Below are 19212 nucleotides of genomic sequence, written 5' to 3' on the forward strand. Positions count from 1 at the left end.
CTCTGAGCCCATTCAATTTGCTCACTCTACAGACTTACCTGATTTCCTTAGTGATGCATGTACCGCAAACAAGAGGTCCGAGTCCAGGATATATTTACGGTGCATGAGCAGGAGACGGTCAACCAAGGGTTTCACTGTTCCACCTTTATACGGGAACTTAGTGGCCGTTAAACCGTGATTGGTAATATAATGCCACACAAGCAACGAACTTAGATGTGTAGCGTGAAAAAAATGTGTGATATATTCGGACGGCCCTCGACTACTGAAAGCAAGTGGTATTTTCGTTGCTCATAATGTGAAGTCAGATGCTTTGTACCACTATCGGTTACTCAAGGCAATCCCCACGAAGTCTACGACGTCAGATCGAGCAATATGGGAGAGCAAAGCCCTCACTACAGTGCGTATCATACGACATAGCCTTCATCGCAGGAGAAAACCTTTAGTATCAACCTTGGAGACAATAAAGGCACTGTCGAATCAACAATTGTCAACCTCATCGCATATTTGCAGGAACATTGCCTCATGTACACTCATAAAGATCTACCTCACTCATGCTCGACTTCAAGAACCCATTATACAAGCCAGGCTTGAGATATTATTAATTGAGTCTCTCCATACAACAATCCTATCAAGTAGCAGATGATTGGCGTGGCTGCGGGAGGGAAGAAGAATATGTTATATGCAGTATGATCAAGCCCAGACAACTCAAAAACTGGAACCGTGTACTAGATCATGCATACTGTAAATGATGCGCCCCAAATACCGCAAAGTTCTGGGACCCCGGGATATATGCTGCTTCAGACGATTGCAGCCGTGACTTTCGTTATCAAATTCGTACAGCACTTTCTATATGACCCCCCTGCGAAAAAAATATTCGTGCCCGAAACGCCTATGACCTCGATGTGGAATATGTGGAAAATAAAGGAAAAGAGAATGCTTTTATCAATGATGCAAAGAGATTATGAGACTCTGTCGTTAAAAGTTGGACGAGGCGTTCACGGGCGTTGGTTGGTGATAAGTGTCCAGCGTGGATTGGAATGGGCTGCGTTGAGGTCCTGAGCTCCCGACACTGCCGTACTCAGTCTTCTCAACGCTGTGGTAAGGGCCGTTGCTGCTAGGACGGCTATTGTTCTCGTTGAAGTCCATGAGACCATCGGCTTCTTCTTGGTGCTTCTTGCGTCCCCAAATTCGCCAGGCGACGAGGCCGAGTGCACCAACGACAATTGCACCACCAATACCAACAACAACTCCAATGACTGTGTTGCGGGTCTTGGCCGACATGCCTGAAGAGCTTCCGTCGTCATCACCGTCGCTCAGACCAGGTGTTGACGTAGACACACTGGTAGTGGTCATGGTCTCAAGATTGCCATCGCTGTTTGTCCTTGTGACGACGGCGACATGCGTAGAGGTCACAGGCCTAGCGGTAGTTCGTGTGTTCTTCTCGGCCGCAGTGCTGGAAGCCTCATCGTTGTTCTCGCTGACGGTGCTACTGGTGTCGTCATTGTTCTGATTGTTGCTGGAGGTGCTGGTGGCTGCTGGGGAGTTGGCTGTGGACTGAGCAGCGGTTTTGGCGTCAGTGGCAGAAGCCGATGACTCGACGTTGTCGGTAGCCTCAGATTGTGTGGCAGCGGCTGTCTCGGAGGGCTTGGTGTCAGCAGCACTAGACTTTTCGGCAGGCTTGCTGGTGGGAGAAGCGTTTGTGGGGGAGGCCTCAGCAGCGGTTGTCTTCGCGGAATCGTTGTTGGTAGGCTCAGCATCAGTGGCAGATGGTTTCGTTTGGTCATTAGTAGCCTGAGTAGCCTCAGCGTCGGTTTTGGCAGATTCGTCCGAGGTAGGGTCAGCTGCATCAGTAGGAGCAGGATCGGATGCTGGGTCTGCTTGAGTAGCTGAAGGGTTGCTGTTAGGTGCAGTTGCGCTTGGTTGGGAGTCATCAGACTGGCTTGGGCTCGCTCTGCGGACGAGTCGACGCTCCCGCAAGTGAATCTTGTTGAGATCAATCCATGATGCCTGAGCGACGCAGACAACGGCGAGAGCTACCATTAGCAGCTTCACAATGCGTGTCATGTACATGGCGACCGAGTTTGTTGAGTGTTTCGCGAAAAGAAAGGTTGATTGGGTAAGCAGGATATGCCAGCTGAGATATGTCGAGGTTGTCGTCCTGGCTCGCAACTACTAAGGGGAACGAAGACGTAATGGCGCTTTAAACTGGTCGCTGACGCGAACTTCCAGAGCGATACACAGCCAAGTGAGGAATGCGGATATGCGTGATCAAGAGTTGTGTCAAATCGTCGTTTGTGACTCTGAACGAATAGGTGTGAGACGAAGAATAACAAGACTTTTCTGTATCTGCAGTAGATAGAATCGTTTAATGCCAAATGAGTTGCGTGAGCGAGAGTGAGATCGACGAGCCAAGGCTGAGCTGGGATACGATGTTAAATTAAACGATAGAGGAAATAACAAAGACAGAAAAGCGAGAGTGAGTAATACGGAGGTGGATGGAGTCACGAGAGTAAAGGTTGTGTGACGGCACTGACGGGAGGTGAGACTTATAAAGGGACAAGGGCAGGCAGACAAAGAAAAAATATGGGTAACTTGAAGGAAGGATGGAATGGAATGGATGGAAAGATAGGTCAGAGACTGTGAGGTCTTCTCGTATTTGCCTGCATGGATCCGGTGGTACTGGATGGAGGCTGTGCTTGCCCTAGCAGACTGGGCAGGCCACTGTCAAGGTCGGCTGCGTTTGGGTGACATGCGCCAAAACCTCACCTAAAGAGCCGCCTAAGACCACCTCACCTAGGTACCTAACCGAAACAGACAGCCCGTTGGTCGCGGCCACATTGATCCGGACGTGTCTGGACCATGCTCGAAGCTGGGTTAGGTTTACCAGTGGAGGACTTGCGATTTTTTTTTAAGGTTGCCCGTGCCGATATGGAACTTCAGTCAGAAAGCCACATAATAGAGCCAGCGTTTCGTCTCAGTAGATGTCACTAACCGATTCCACTACGAGCCTGTCTATGCCAGTTTTTGGGGCGATCTATTGTTTCTGTTTTCTGCATGGTCCCCTGAATGATACATAAGAATTGTTTTTATACCGGTATGCAGGTGCGCTGTTGTTCCCGGCAGGGAGACGCGAGTTGGGCATGTATTTACCGACCATACTGGTATGATGAATGAGACATTCCCGACTCCTCCACTTCGAATTGGTTCCTTCATAAACCCTTTTTTGGCTCACCTTAATCTACTCAGCGGTACTCTGTACTCTTCACAGCTTTCAAATCAACTGGCTATATCATCCATCTCGAATGGGTCTCCCACCCCTGTCAACCAACCCTCTAGGAGTCGTCGTCATCACCCTTCTGCACTCAACTGCTCATATGGAGACAAACACATGTCAGTAAACGCCTATCCGTACAGAGTATGTAAACGCCGTCAACAAACGGCTCCCTCCAGGTCCTGGCCCATTACTATGACATAGCTCATCTTCAGGGTCTTGTCAACGAAATTGCAGTATTGTCTCCATCAAGTGATTATCCACTCTATCATTGTCTGGGGGATCAAAGACGGAGCAATAAATGGGAGGCTGGCGTCGTCCGATGGGGAAACGGGCATCACGCATGGATGCATGGGATGTCCCCTAAAAAGATACGTTCCCATTCAAAAATAGCATCGACCCACCAAAGAACCTGATCCCCCCGGAACGCCATGCCAAAAACTCCCCGTCTTCCCGGATCGCCAATCATACCTGGAGGAAGATATCTACCTATTCTTTCGCTCTTGGGCTTTTTATCCGTCTCCATTGTCGTCATGCTATTGCTTCCCAGATGATCTTATAGCCATGAGAAACCCACCTTCTACGACATGTTGTCAAGGTTATCTCTTCTTCTCAATTTACAGCATCATGCTACCCCCCCCCCCCCCCCCCCCCCCCACGTACTAAAACGACAACTGTCTGAGAATCGTGGTAGTGTTCCTAAGGCATCTGCCCCTGTGGCCCTACTTGGTTCCGTGTGGAGGCGTACCCTGTCATCAAGTTCCTCCTTGCTTATGTATGATGGTGTGAAGGATTTTTTTGCTATGTAGTCACGCTTTGTTGATAGTCAGACCAGTGCAAATACTGTATCGCCAACCTCGCTTCCTATAAACGAAGTCTCATCCACCACTCAGATCCTTTCTCGTGGTCTCGTCTGTTGATTTGTTTCATATCGAGAGTCGGGCAGTAACGTGTCGTTGAATGTTACGTCACTCTAGCTGGATCCTTTTGTCGATCTGTGTGAGGCTGTGTCGGGAATCATGGGGATGCTTAATATCAGCCCAACTAATCCTTTTCTTCGACCCCTATCTCCTAGCCATAGCCTTCCAGGTCATACCCACAAGAAGCAGGGCTAAGCAAGTACTAGATGGGCACGCGTAGGAAGAGTGAACCAGCTCAGTCTACCGTCTGTCATGAGGTTATTCGGACTAGTTCATACACACGATAGTCAAGTGGTCTCAACGGAGAAGCAGAGACACCAAGTCATTAATTAAATAGTATTGCACTATGAAAATTGCATTGCCATCGAAACCTCGCCCTGTACGGGTTAACGATGCGCTGTGAGATAGTAAGGCTAGCATATTGAATCATACATCGCCTAGAGAGATCATGCTTTTCAACAACAAATTACCAAGATCAATACAAGCTCCAGCCCTGGAAGGTGTAGCTGTCAAGTCTGATAACACTTTCCACATGATCATAAGAATGTACATGCAATTTCTTAGAATGAAAGACAGTGTGTGACTGATTAAATGAATGAACGAAGGAATGCGTGTGGACGCTGTGGGCCAATTCCAGTACTCCAAGGAAAGGCTGCCTTTACCCGAGAACGCCAAGCAGTAAAAGAATCAATGAAATTGTAAACCATTTTCATCATATATGGTATCTCGATGAAATCAAAGAAGTAGGCGAGCCAGCTGTTGAGGCTCTGAGCTACTGGCTCCATATAGGAACGTTTCGATATGCTGGGGAGTTATAGCTGTGAAGGACCCGAAAAGGGGGATCTTGGACGTATATCCCTCCCTGGGAACCCTGCCTACCGTGCACATGATGATTTGGGACTGGGCTTGTAACGTAGATGTTTGGGTATTGTTGAACCATGTTCGGTGCACCATAGACAAGCGCTTGATTCTGCATCATGTAGTTCTGCTGCAGTTGCTGATTGAGGCTGTGCATATCCATTGGAGCCCATGATTGGACAGATGTTCGAGGCCGTCGTTGTTGGTGTTGCTGTAGCATCTGTTGCTGCTGTATCTGTATAAGTGTAGTGCTGCTCCGAGAACGCGGCATGTTGGCGATTTGGTACGGCTGCGCAGGTGCTGATACTCGCCGGTGATGCTTGACTTGTTGGGCAGCAGGACCACTCTGTTGCGTGCCATTACTGGAGTATGACAAAACTCTCGAGTGTTGAACAGCATTGACTTGCTGGGAGCTTAACCCCGCGGTAGGACTCATGGCCATGCCTCGACTGGAGCTGCGTGACTCGGTACGGCCATGCGAGATCTGACGGCTGTGTGGTGTAATTCGACCATAATCTTGGGGTAACGAGAGTCGACGACTAGCGCTCGGACGGGAGTGAATGGGAAAAGAAGGTGTCATGGCTCGGTTTTGTGCCTGTGACTTTGCTTTGGGAGGCTTACTGCCTCGATTCTGCATACTCACAGGCGGTGAGGTCTTTGTTCGCAGCGTCTGATCCATCTCAAGCGCAGATGAACTCAGGGATGATCGACGTTTCGCTGACAAGTTAAGTGCGGAAACATTCGTGCGAAGATGGGCTAGCTCTGGCTTGTCGCGGCTCTCCTGTATGCTTGACTGATTAACCATCTTCCGGGTCTCTGGAGCTAAGCTATCAGAGCTACTGGAAGCCTTTCTTGGTGCTGGGCGAGATGACCATGAGCTCACAGCTCGAGGGCCGGGAGCCGCATTGAAAGAACGAGAAGTAAGCTCCATAGCAGTTGATGGGCGCCTTGGTGTGGGCTCAGGCTCAGGTATGGGACTCAAGGCAGGGCTGGCGTCTGCGCTTCGTGAACCAAATAAATGAGCAATGGATTGGCGCCACGATTGACGTCGAGATATCTTCTTGCCAACGGTCTTTTTGACCCCTCGCGCTACGTCCTCCCCGCGTCTTGTACCACCGATCGCATCCTGGCTCCCAACACTCATGATAGTATGCAGAGTGTCCTTGCTCGGCTCCTTTCGAAGCGCAGGTCGGTTGGGTTTAGGTATGGAGCCTGTCTTTAGTCCTAAAGGATCGGCAGTGACATCCTGTTCGATTGTAGTCACTTTTTTCTTTAGGGATCCCTTCTTGCGAGAGCCATTCAGGAACCTGTATATCTTACTGCTACCACGACTGACGTCTGCGGCTGGCGGAGGTCGCTGTTCCTGAAAGTCTCCTGTGGAAAAGACGATCGGCGCTGTCGTAGTGTTCGACACCCTTGGTTCGAAACTCTTGTTTGATTTCAACGAAGAGAGGCGCATGCGGCTACCACGACTAAATGGCGAGAACGGACGACTAGCAGGGCTCGAGGGACTCGCTGGACAAGTCGAAGAGGTATCATCATCTGTCGATGACAACGGGACCTCGAGGTGGATAGGCAGTCGGTTACGTGTCTGAGAAGGTACTAAAGAAGAAGTTCGGGTCGAATTCGAATCCGAAGGCGAACACATCCCGGACATGTCCACATCAAGCTTTTCGGAGGCCATGGTGTTCTTGTCCGTGACACCGGATCTTAGGCTGGGCAATGATCGGAGAGAGACATTGGAACTGTAACCACTGTCGACTCGAGACGCAGAGCGTTGGGTTTTCTCCGATGAAGGACTTGGAATGAAGCCACTATCAGATCTTGACAACCCTTTAAGCATTTTGTTTTCGAGTCCAAGTTGCATTTTCTTGGGGTCGGGCTTTGCATTTGGGTCTTCCCTTACGTCCAGAACCTCAGCAACCGGAAATGAGACAGCATTCCCGTTCCCAGACATTCCGCAATCGCCTGTTCTAGATTTTTCCGCATCGCTCGAGCACTCGGTAACACAGCTCGCGACTCGAGAAGTAGGTGTCTTCTCACCCGTCATTAACTCATTGGTCTCTGTCATGGTCGAGCCCTGATTCATCAGTCTGAGTGGGTTATTGGCTTGCTCATGAAAGTATTCCGCACGAGGGATTGCTAGTGCCGATTCAGAAGCCCCTTGCTGTTTGACGTCATCCTCAGGCATTGGAGAAGTTCCAGGGGCCCCGTTTGTGATGCGTAGGGATCCAAACTTCATACCACCTAGCTGTTTATAGTCAGCTTCGACCGGCGTTACGGCTCGGACCGTGGATTGCGCCTGGGAAGGGATTGTTGTCGGCATTGACATGCGTCTTGCCATGCCAGATTCTATCGAATTGTGCCTGGACTGAGAAGGCGTAGCTGGAAGACTCTTGCGGAAACTTGACTTGGCCGAGACTGGGGGGTTGGAATGATGAGCTCTGGTTGCTATGCCGGGAGTTTGAGCGACTGAGCGGCGGCGCATTGGCATGTAAAAAGAGACGTCTGAATTTGTTCTGCTAATGGACGAACCTGCAGATTGGGTGGCGTTGTTGGTATCATCCGTCACATCCTGACTAGTCTCATTAGAATGCTTATTGGACTTGGAGTTGATGGGCTCGCTTGGGAGCTTCTCCTTTGCATTGAGAAGCTTCTTGGCCTCAGCAGCTCTCGTATCGTAGCTTGCAGAGCCACGCCGTACTGCAACAGGCATGCTATTTCCAGGCATTTAGCTCTATTTATCGACATGGAGACATGTTGCACAAACCTATCAGCGCGCGCCAGTGTGCGGTAGCTGCTGTCCTGAGCAATAGAGCTGGTCCTGGAGCTGTTGACGAAAGCTGGCAGTATAGGAGACTGCTCTGACTGGATAGACCGCGTACGCGATTTCGAATCGCGCATGGGGTCTCTACATGTAGGTGATTGTACAGGACTGGAAGCGTCACCAGCTGGGACGGCTATACCGAGCCCAGGCGCCACTCTTCTCGTTGTAGAAGCCTTATTGGGAGCAGGCGGCAGCGATCCGACCAGATACGAGTTGGAGAAGTGCTCACGATGGGGTGTCACAGCAGTAGCAGTGTATGGCAGACCAGCTGCAGATGCCTGGCTGCAGTGAGGTGGCTTGGATAGTTTCCGATGCCCGCGAGGGGATTCGGCGGATAGTTCATTGCCCATTGGGCCAAACTGGTTCAACTCCTTGCTCGTGAGATGATATCGGGAGGAGAGGAGGTTGGTTGCTCGTAAGTGAGCTTGTGAGATGCCCCAACAAGCAGAAACGACCGTTCACTGGTACATAAACGCCTCCATGCCGTCAAACACGAATTATCCCGTCTTTCTATTCAGCCGCGAGGAAGGATGGAATTGAAGCGAAGCTTCGCGATATACAGGGTGGAGGAGTATGTATTCGTAAAGTTTGTTGATTGCTTAGTCTATGATCTAGGAAGAGGACTGAGAATAAGAAAGAAGCTCGATGATATGAGAATAGAAGAGAATAAGATAGAGCGAGAGAGAGAGAGAGAGTGAGCGAGGGGAGGTTGGACGAGGTGGAGTCGAGTTTAAAGATCCATGACATTTTTGGCGGAGTTGATTTGGAAAGTCGGCGTCGCATGAGGGGAACTCCCGGGCAAGGACAAGGAGAACCTGGTTGTTGAGGTGAGGTATGAGATCCATGGGAGGGGTGAGACCATAACCAAACCATACCAAACTGGACAGGGACCGGACGAGGCGAGGCGAGACGCTCGCATCAAGCAGCAAAGCACAGCACAAGCGATCACAGCCTTGAAGGGAGCAGGCAGAGCGGAGAATAGTGCTGATGCGATGTGATGAAAAGAGTAACATCCTGAGGGGACACATGCAAGAAAAGAGGAGCTGCGCGTCCATGTCACTCCCGGATTAGACGAACTCTGAAGTTTCCCATGTTGGAGAGCAGAAACTAATGGTAAGCTAGAGGAGCTATGATATGACGGGAAGAGAGTGGAGCTTAGAGAGCTTGGAGGTTATCAGTCTTAGCAGAACACACCAAATGGTCACCAGAAGGTCATCCACCAAGGAACCAAGCACCAAGCTACCTAGGTAGGCTAAGGAACCAAAGGGAACGAGCTAAGGCAGCTAGGTAGCACTAGCCAAGGCACCTCCATCGATACTCCCGATCCTAATACGATTGGACTGGATTGCACGTTTCGGCAACCGCCCAGTAGCCAATCAACTGGTTGGGAGGGCAATCGACTTCGGAAGAATGTCCTCGATTCAGAGGCGCCAAGGTTTCAACGCATCTCTGAAGCCTGGAGATAACAAAAAGTCATCTCACAGTTTATGCGTTAGAGGCTGATTTTAGCGAGTCTTATTCAGCGATCATCGAGGTTATCTCCCTAGGTTAGTACATAGGTACCTAAGTAGTATGTAGGATAATTGAGTTTCCGCCATGAGGTGGCCTTCGAACCGTCACTAGGTACCCTTTCCAACAACCACACCCATCTGGAGTGATTACGAGAATTGAGTTACAATTAACTATGTATGCAACCTCAGCAACAAACGAAGCGAACATGGATGTCGTGTCCTCTAGGGATGGCAGGTCGATCAGGTCTTGGATTTTCACACACTATGATGATCCGCGAAATTATGCTTGTGTAAATCATCATCTTGGACGACTTCCGCCAGCTCCTTTGTTTTATCCGTCTCACAGACGATCCTGCCAAACATGAATCCGTAGCATCCCATTCATCCATATTGGTCAATAAAGTCCACTATAGAATAGGCAGTACCGTTTTTTCTTATTACAGTCCAGGTCGGCGGGCTGTTTGCAAAGTTGCGGGGAGCATTCACTCACACCCCCTGTCGGCCTCTCTCTCGGAACCTCAAGCCTCTTTTCTGAACCTGTTTCTTTTGTCTCGTCTTGCTCAAATCAATCTCGATGTCGGTCGAGGCCACCCAACCAAGAGCTGACATGATGTTGTCCAACTAGAGGCTGAGCTGCAGCGTTACAGATCGAGGGCTGTGGATATAACCTATTCTTGACTCGACCCGACTCGGCTGCAATTGTCATTGTCAGCTCCAGAACTCGCATAGGACGAAACACGCAAGCCGTCTGAGCGCCCTCCTCGTGGATACGATGCGATGCTGATGCTGTATCATCGGAGTCGGCATGTTGTAGAATGGAGACCGACGCGCTCCATGACTTACACCCAACACAATACGATGCGATACGAAATGGCTGCATCATGATTTCCCCATGCCGTCATCTCATCATGTTGAATAGCAATGCTCCACCAAGACCGAAAGCAGCCCGCATAGCACAACATAACCCAAAGCACCTACCACCTCTACCGGAGCGTTTCAAATGGGATCCATCACTCAACGTACGATACCCATAGATACCTATGGTACATCGGGCTAGCTCAGGTAACCTAAAGGGTTAGCTGGCTAGGTAGGCTGGCAACTTTAGTACTAACTACCTTCTTTGGAGAGAGCGAAAGCTCCAAATCCGCAAGGTAAGCCATATAAACCAACTAGACCAAAGCCAGACCGACACCATCCGCTTACTATAGGTACCCAGGCATTCTATTCATACAATGGCAGTATTATATCACTCAAATCAAGGTATTCTGATACTTGTTAAATTCAAGTTCAAAACTTGGTCACGGTTAAAGTGTCACCAAACTCTGTTGTTTATCCACGCGTACGCCTTGCAGCCAATTACTCACGCATCACCCAAATAGTCTTTGAGCCTCCCCTCTTGATGAGCGCGCTAGTCAACGTATACTGGTAGTTTCTGGCACTTATGTCAACGTCAACATGAATAAAGACAAACAGACTTTCATGGCCGACATATGCCGCCGAGAGTTTAGAAATCCTAACGTGCATTGCATGCATTACGAGGCCCCTTTCGACCCCCTCAAAAATTGGCGTGCAAGGTGAGGTCTACTAGATACTCAACGACTTTGGACACCTTGCTGTGAGCTTTCTGCAGATAAGACTGACCGCCATCGAAGATAAACTTATTAGACCTAGTTAATAGATATGCTTGGTTTCTAATAGTGGTTGTCTAATTAACGAGAGCTAGCCACATTCCCAACCTGTCCTGCATGACGTCCGACCTCTTGACTTCGAATCTTCAATACAGCAATATACTCCGGAGGATGGTATACGAAATGAGACTCTGGAGTGTGGGGAAATGCTACGGCTCAAGGTTATCCATGATCCATCCATCGGCCGACAAGTCAAGCGGATATAGACAGGGTCCCATCCTGGACATTCGACATGGGTTCATTTAACATGCAAGATGACAAGCGGACTTGTCTGATCATGGCTTTTTGCTTTCGACCCGTGTTGACCGTTTCATCTGTTGCTCAGCTAACTCCCTAAACTGCGTTCTCACATCAGGGCTCTCAGACACTGGATGGTATGCTGACAGATTGGGGTTAACACAAGACGCAATTATCACATCATCAAACCAAGTCATAGACTCCTAGTGCATGATGTTTGCAGAGTAAACCCACATGGGAATCGCGAACTCTTACCATCGAATTCTCCGCGATCGACATGAGAGTTCACACACCCTATCACATGCGGTGTGCCATTGGCCCGCCTTTCCAGAAATATCCAACACCCTATGATGTGACATTCGTGTCAGCAAACTCTCAATTGTTCTTCACATGCATACCCAACCTCCTCACTTCTTGACGTTCCCCATAGCGGTTTTCTTCTCGAGGATGCAAAGACTACACGAACCCGGAGCAGTGATTTCCTTAGCGACACATCTTACTAGCCTACTCACAGACTTTCTGTAATGTATGCAACCTGTTCCGGATACTCAACTGACGCCAGACGCTCTCCAATCTACGGAGTACGAACGGAACTTTGCAGTGTTCACTTTGCCAAGCGCGAATATTGCATCCTTCGAAGCCGCAACTCAACAATTCCGGGCGAATGGTTTAGTGGTATAATACTCCCTTAGCATGGCTTCGTTGCTCATCAACCCTTCATCTGGGAGTGGTCCAGGGTTCGATTCCCTGTTCGTCCAACCATGATAGTCACGTTCTATCCTCTGACTCTTTTTGCTGCTCAAGCACTCGAAATGATTCCAGAACTCTCAGCAGATGATACACCAAGACTATACGTCGTCCTGTTGATTCATGACGTGCATGTAGCCTGAAAGAGTGTAAGATGCTTGTTGAGTCTTGATACACATTGTCTAGAGCAGTGTCTATGTGAAGGCACAACCACCCTAAGCCATGAACTCAGTGACCTTGTGTTCGAAGCCATGTCTGAGAGCTCAACGCAAAAGCGAAACTGATCACTCTTGTTCTCATTCACCTATCACCATTGTGCACCCACTTCCACCCACCTGGACCTCATGAACCCTTCCTGCATCAACATCAATACGTGACCCTACGCCATATACCTGCTTCTGACTGTCCTTCTCTTGCGGATACCAAAGAGTTATCGAGCCCTCGATAATTAGATGAGTCGTAAGAGCGGCGTGTGAGTGTGGTGGATAGTGAGTGTTTCTATAACCAAGTGTTAGAAAGGATATGCGACGTGCAGAGGCTGCAGAAACCATCGTCTGTAGAAACAATCGCAATAGCAAAGAAGACTTACGGCGAATCGCTCCAGGTGGAAACCCGCTCGAAACCCCACGCTCGAACTTGCTCCTCGTATTCATTGCCGAAGCCCATGATGCTGAACATGCAGTATTGTTGGGTTTATATGAACTCAAGCCTCACCAGCTTGATCAAAAGCGTTTGGTCTCGGTGCAGCTTTGCAGAGGATGATGCGCTTGACTTTGGAGATATACACGAAAGCCCATCAGTCTCTGTAGATAACTTCTGCATTTGCTACAGTCTTGGAGTAAGTAAAACCTTGGGATGTGAATCACGCTGTCATTGAATGTGGCCAACGTATGACCTCACTGCTTACCTTAAGCAATGATGCTTCGCGACTGCGCCCATTCCAGCCCCACCCGCACCGTCCCGGAGCCTGGCGTTGAATCCCATTGAACGATTGGATCCAAATTCGGAATGCTTTATGCCTGCTGGTAGAGCATAGAAACACCCAAATGATCCAATTTGGCAGATCAATCAATTGGCATGAAGCATCTGTTAATCTGGAAAATAGCAGGGCTCATCATTGATACAATACAGCGCACAGTAACACATGGCATCGCAACACAGCACAGCACAGCACAACATGGCAAGGCACAGCCCCCATTCCATCAGGCCGTTGCTATCGTTTTCACGCAGTCATCCTCACTCTTTGAGGACACAGCAGCCGTGGCCATGATGCTGTGCGGTCGCCCTGCTTCCTCTAAACAGTCAACTACGCTCTCTCCAATCATCTCTTCGCCCCCAAGCCTCCATGGCCCAAATCTTTTCCAGCCCTGGGACTCGGTATCCATTCTTCTTTCAGCCCGTCCCCTGCTCGACCCCATCCCCTAGGGCTGTGCTGCAGCACGCTAACGAGACCTGGACTCGGCTGCTAGCTTGGCTACTGAACCGGGGAGACCGCCGTATTAATTTATCGCCTATCAGACAAGCGTGCTGACATCCAATCCATCCATTTTGTTGCCTTTCTTCTCCTTCTTTCGAACACATCTTACTTGTCAACACTCAATCGAAGGACCTCTGCTCACAAGACCGGACTCAAGGTACCGATTCTCAACTGCGAAGCAACAGAGTCCCGGGCTTGCAATTTTCTCATGCTTGGTTGACCAACGGGGCAGCCCTTCGCTCCAATGGTTTCTGCCATATAACCGTCGCCGACATCGCCAGCTTCAAACCCCATTTCGCCCCTGGGAACTATAGCTCGTCGCCATGTCGCTCTTCTGTGGCCTTATAGTGAGCCATATCAGCATCTCAAACCTCTTGATCGTATCCACTGACATTAGACTCCAGCGGCGCCGTAGCGCAAAGGACGACAAACCTCGCCGCGCCCGTACTATGTCCATCTTTGGCAACTCCAATTTCCAAGCCATAGGTGCTCTCAAGGGCATGGTTCGTTTAACGACCGCCGCATCGCCAGCTCCCATGTACGGCTGGGAACAGCCTGTAGCACAGAAACAACCACCGATTGACGAATGCTCGAGCCGCAGTTCTGATCAGCAAGCGCCAATTCCCGATATACCAGACATTCATATTACTACTGAGATGCACGAGGCCCTCGACCGTACATACTATGACCTTTGCGGTTCAGAGCCGCGACTATCCAAAGACAAGTTTGCCGATTTCTTACGAACTGTCCAGGGCGAGAGCGAGAGCGCCGTGAGCGAACTTGCTAAGGAGGATTATTCCTTGGGAGATTTCAAATACACCTGGGTTACTGATTTCTCATGGGAGGCCACCGGGCCCTTGCCAGAAAAAGATCTCTCAAAACCTCTCACAAATTACTTTATTAGCAGCAGTCACAACACCTATCTCGTTGGAAATCAACTGGCTTCACTGAGCAGAAGCTCCCCTGAAGCATACAGAACAGTACGTTTATTCGATGAAACTCTGCAAGCATTTTCGAGGATTGAGTAGCTGACATTGGTTGCCAATAGGTTCTTCTTCGAGGATGCCGCTGTATCGAGATTGATGTGTGGAATGGGGATACAATTATTCCCACAACGAGAGGCAGAACCGCCAAGGTTGACCACAAGCGTGGACTCTCAGGAGAATCGTTTCCCAATGTCGCTACCACGGTGATCGACAAAGTTGAAGGATATCTTGGTGACAAAACCGCCAATCGCTCCCGCAGTACCAGCTTGGGAAGCCGAAATTCCTCCCCACGATCGAGTGTGAATCAAGTTCCACTCGAGGCACGAGAATCTGGAGATCGTCTGGAAGTTGCTAAACCTCTTTCACCACGCACAAGGCAGTCGTTCCCCAAAGAAGAGCCAATTGTGACACATGGATGGACTCTAACTGCGCCGTGTGGGTTTCGAGAGGTGTGCAGAGCCGTTGGCGAGTCTGCATTCATCGATAATGACCTTCCAATTATAGTCAGCCTAGAGGTGCACGCTGACGAGGACCAGCAAGAGGTCATGGTCAAAATCATGAAAGAGGAATGGGGTGAGATGCTTGTGGATAAGGCATTCGATGATACTGGCCCGAGACTGCAACTCCCGAAGTTGGGCGAGCTGCGAAAAAGAATTCTCGTAAAGGTCAAGAAGGCTCCTGCAAAGATCGTGGTGCCGCCTAGCACTATGGATCTACCTGCTATTTACGCACATGACGAGGATGCATCAGGGTCGGAGGATGAGCATCCCTCGCAGTCCACAGGACCATCCCTGACAGGTTCTAACACCACATTTCCTTCACACGAGAAGAACACCAGCTCCAAGGTCCGGATATGTGAGAACCTTGGCAAACTTGCTGTGTACACACGCAGTCAGCATTATAAGGGTCTCGCAACCAAGGAAGCCAAAATCCCTGCCCACATTTTTTCTATCAGCGAGAACCGTATCCTAGAACTTCACCAAAAGCAGCATCGCGACATGTTTACCCATAACAAGGGATACTTCATGCGCGCTTTCCCTGCAGGTCGAAGGTTCGATAGCTCAAATCCAGACCCAAGTCTCTTTTGGCGTGGCGGTGTTCAGATGGTCGCCATGAATTGGCAGTATCTGGATGAAGGCATGATGCTCAACGAAGGCATGTTCGCAGATGAGAAGGGCTGGGTTCTGAAACCGGAGGGTTATCAAAGTTCAAACAAATCTGCAGAGACTCAGAGCGAAGCTACACCAGGTCGTACCATGAATCTGAGGATCACAGTTTTTGCTGGACAACACATTCCGATCCAAGCTGGCGACGCAGCAGACGCCGGCCGCTCAGCCAGCACCTTAAGGCCGTTGATAAAGGCAGAGCTGCATGTCGACAAGCCAACCGATGCTGAACGTGACGCATATGTGCAGGAGCACAAGTACAAAGATAAAACAGACGTTGGTAAGACGGATCATCCCGATTTCGGCCCCCACGGCTCGACCCTCCAGTTCTTGAACATTCCCAAGGTGGTCGAAGAGCTCAGTTTCATCAGGTTAGTGGACAACTTTTTCAGTTCTGTCATGTATCGGTATCCCACCCTCCCACCTCCTGCTCTCGGATTGTCTCCGGTGTCTTGCCAATCACACAAGTGTGTCGTTGAAACACTGCAGTGAGTCTTTTTCGGTCAAAGAGCTTGCATTATGGCGGTGAGCTCCTTTCTGTCCTATGGTAATAGCTGTGGCCCATCGGCTTCCTTGGGTATCAAGGAACAGCTGCTTTCCAAGACATCCTTTGCCCCAGGACACAGACCTCCAGTTCGGTTTGAGCGAGACGCAGATCGCAGGTCCCAATACGGTTAATCATGTTTGATCATCGGGTTGCTACTTGTCGTTTCCCACACTGTCTAGGCTGGTATGGTCAATACTGGTGCACCGTGATGGTGACTCGTGGCATTCACTTCGCCATCCTTGAGATCCGCCAGCTAGCGGGGCGGGGCGGGACGCAAAGCTTGTTGGTCAACAACTCTTGCTTCATATCGTGCTAATTCAATAAAATTCCCTAGGTTCAAGGTCGAGGACGATTCAGCCAAGCTTGGCAGCTCGCCACTGCTTGCCTGGGCTTGCATTCGCCTAGACCGTCTGCGACCCGGCTATCGATTCATCCGACTCATGGACTCGAAGCCCCGCGTTGTACCTGGTGGGAAGCTGCTGGTCAAAATCGAGAAGACCTTGGTTTGATCGATAGCCCGTATAGTTCATCCTTGCGAATGATGCTGTACTTCAGATACCAAGGGCATCACTCGTGTAATGTGGCAACTCCCTGCTGTGATGATACTTCGTACATGCTGCACAGTACTACGACATCGTCTACAACGATCCGCGTCACACACTTACCATAGGTCTTTGGCTGGCAGCATATCTCCTTTTCGCCATCCTGAGGTTTAGCTCCGTCAAGTCTTTTGGACACTTTTTGCCTTTCTGAACATGTGTCAAATCACGACCGGATCGTATACGCAGATGAGCTCGCATCTCGAAGGGGGTTTGAGTAACTGGCACCCGTTTGTTTTCTGTGGTGGTGTTTCATTGAATTGATAATGATATAGCTGGGATTTTGGTTAGATTTCTTAGACAGGAGTTTTGGGATACCCAGGAGCAATGAATGTTTTGTGCCATTTCTCTCTGCCCTCAAGCCTACCGCCGTTTGCCGTAGTCAGTGCTGAGACGAATTGGCGTTGCTCGTCTGGCTATCTGTCAGTCGAAGAACGTCTTTGTTCACCCGTATGGCAGTGCTCGGACGAGGTCCAGGTTGGCTGCATAGTTCTTTGTCGCGCGCTGCAGCCTCGAGTGAAATTACATGCATGAAGAACGCACAACACCTGGTGAAGAGCTTGGTGTGCCAGCGTGGCGGCACTTATCATGCATTACAAGTAAACTACTGCATACACGTTGTGAGGACACTACCCGCTCACACATCATGAACTGATTGAAATTTGCTCTGTTCGAAACCTACTCGTCCAGTTGTCCAGAAAAGAGCAGCTTCACAGTTCGCTGCTATGCAAGTCAAAACCTCTTTGGGAACTTTCTGCCATTGTGAGTTCAGCACCCTGGGCATTCTAGGTACTCTGGCCTGACGAGGAAATAAGCATGGCCGAGTCGTTGATTGACTAGTGTCGAAGTGCTGAGATGTCCGGCTGCCAACAGTATACATACGGTAGTAAAAGTAGTAACGATACTGCTCACCCTCAACATGCCACTGGTGTTACCCGTGCGCCCCTCCCTCCTGTCCTCGGGATCCCTAGCGCGGTGGGAGGATCCTTATTAATCGTTCATCAGATGAGATGCAGTAGGTATATGTTTAGTCTATGGTACTAAGCCTGACTCGTGCGGTGGTCTCTTGGTTACAAAGGATGGTCAGTATTTTATGAGTTCTAGACACTATCCACCTTGAAGAACTTCGAGGCTATAGTATTGACCATGGTGATAATGGCAGCCCCGAGAGCTAGACGCTCGCACTCTCAATGCATATGTAAGTTAAGTCTGGGAGTATGGGAGCGAGAGATTGTGCAAGTATTGCCATGTGGTCATGCATTCAACTTGCATATCTTCCAATCTACTTAATGTCCTGAAGGGCTGCAGAGACCGGGAATTCCAATCGGGCACAAGCGGTACTAGTTTAGTTCATCTGGAGGCGAGTTGAGCACAGGTACATACAGTAGAGATAACCATATGCAGGCCCATGGGGACAAGATCGATAGTCGCCGCGGCTACTCCGTGGATGCGGCCAGTCTGCCGGGTGGCTGTTGGTGGCAGAGAGGCACGATGGGCCTGGTGCACAAGGTTCGCTACCTGCCACTGGCCTAAATACTCGAACAGCATAACGCTACCCTAGATTCTATGCATCTCGTTGCGCCGTGGCCCGATCTGTCCATCGCAAACTAGGCTTGACTCGGACTACACATGTTTCCTTCTCAACTGTAGAGTGGGATATGCGCCGTGTCGTGTCCTTTGCTTACAGTGACAGAAGTTGATGTCTGGACAAAATAGTCTCAGTCGACTGACCACAAACGACAGAGCCTGGACCTATCGTGTTCCAAGTTATTTGAATGTTTCTCAAAGTAGTTGACCTGTCATTGAGCAGCTAAATGCAGTTGTCCATGCCTGTTGCAGACCCTTCAAAATGTCGGACATTGTCCTCCTAGGTAGTTGCAATCACAACGAAACACGCACTGACAATTGATTATGTCCTTCGTCCAGTGCTGTACATGCATGTACTTCGTAGTCGTGAGAGGCTTTTAGGTCAACACGTTCCACACTCAACCCTTCGATATGGATTGGAGAGGCTGTTGGTCCACGCTCCATCGTATCAAATGCCCGAACTTTCCATATCGTGGCTGAGGTTCCTCCCTTTCCACAATACAGTGCATGCTACATCTCATGCGAGGTTCAACGGGCTTGTCTCAGTAAGGGAAGAGCTTTATGGGTCTAGCTGTGGCATTCTAGGGAGCTAGTCTTTGATATTGATTTGTGGCTGCAGTCTCAACGGTCCCGTGATAAGGCATACCTGTGGCTACGGTGGTGTGGAGTCGTTACGATCCTTGGTTGTTGGGTTATCTTGACCAAAAATGACGACTTTGCCCAGGTTTAACTGACGCACCTAAGCCCTGCTTTGGAGTGGGGGGTCAACGACCAGTCTACTGCGTAGGTGC

At 49.7% G+C, this 19212-nt stretch overlaps 3 protein-coding genes and 1 non-coding gene across 4 annotated transcripts; 2 read left to right on the forward strand and 2 right to left on the reverse strand.

Moving 5' to 3' along the window:
* Positions 1–975: 975 nt before the first annotated feature.
* On the reverse strand, positions 976–2070 carry J7337_008262 (uncharacterized protein; the record flags this gene model as incomplete). Its single annotated transcript, XM_044825885.1, has 1 exon — positions 976–2070. The coding sequence occupies one exon, from the start codon at positions 2068–2070 to the stop codon at positions 976–978; it is 1095 nt and encodes a 364-aa protein (XP_044678802.1).
* A 2893-nt stretch (positions 2071–4963) lies between these two features.
* J7337_008263 (uncharacterized protein) lies at positions 4964–8226 on the reverse strand (the record flags this gene model as incomplete). Its single annotated transcript, XM_044825886.1, has 2 exons — positions 4964–7766; positions 7820–8226. The coding sequence occupies 2 exons, from the start codon at positions 8224–8226 to the stop codon at positions 4964–4966; spliced, it is 3210 nt and encodes a 1069-aa protein (XP_044678803.1).
* Positions 8227–11970: 3744 nt separating this feature from the next.
* Positions 11971–12070, forward strand: J7337_008264. The gene has a single exon. It is a non-coding gene; the product is annotated as a tRNA-Ala (tRNA).
* Positions 12071–13859: 1789 nt separating this feature from the next.
* J7337_008265 (uncharacterized protein) lies at positions 13860–16744 on the forward strand (the record flags this gene model as incomplete). Its single annotated transcript, XM_044825887.1, has 4 exons — positions 13860–13883; positions 13941–14516; positions 14585–16059; positions 16570–16744. The coding sequence occupies 4 exons, from the start codon at positions 13860–13862 to the stop codon at positions 16742–16744; spliced, it is 2250 nt and encodes a 749-aa protein (XP_044678804.1).
* Positions 16745–19212: the final 2468 nt, after the last annotated feature.

This window comes from Fusarium musae, chromosome 6 (assembly GCF_019915245.1).
Source record: "Fusarium musae strain F31 chromosome 6, whole genome shotgun sequence".
NCBI lineage: Eukaryota > Fungi > Ascomycota > Sordariomycetes > Hypocreales > Nectriaceae > Fusarium > Fusarium musae.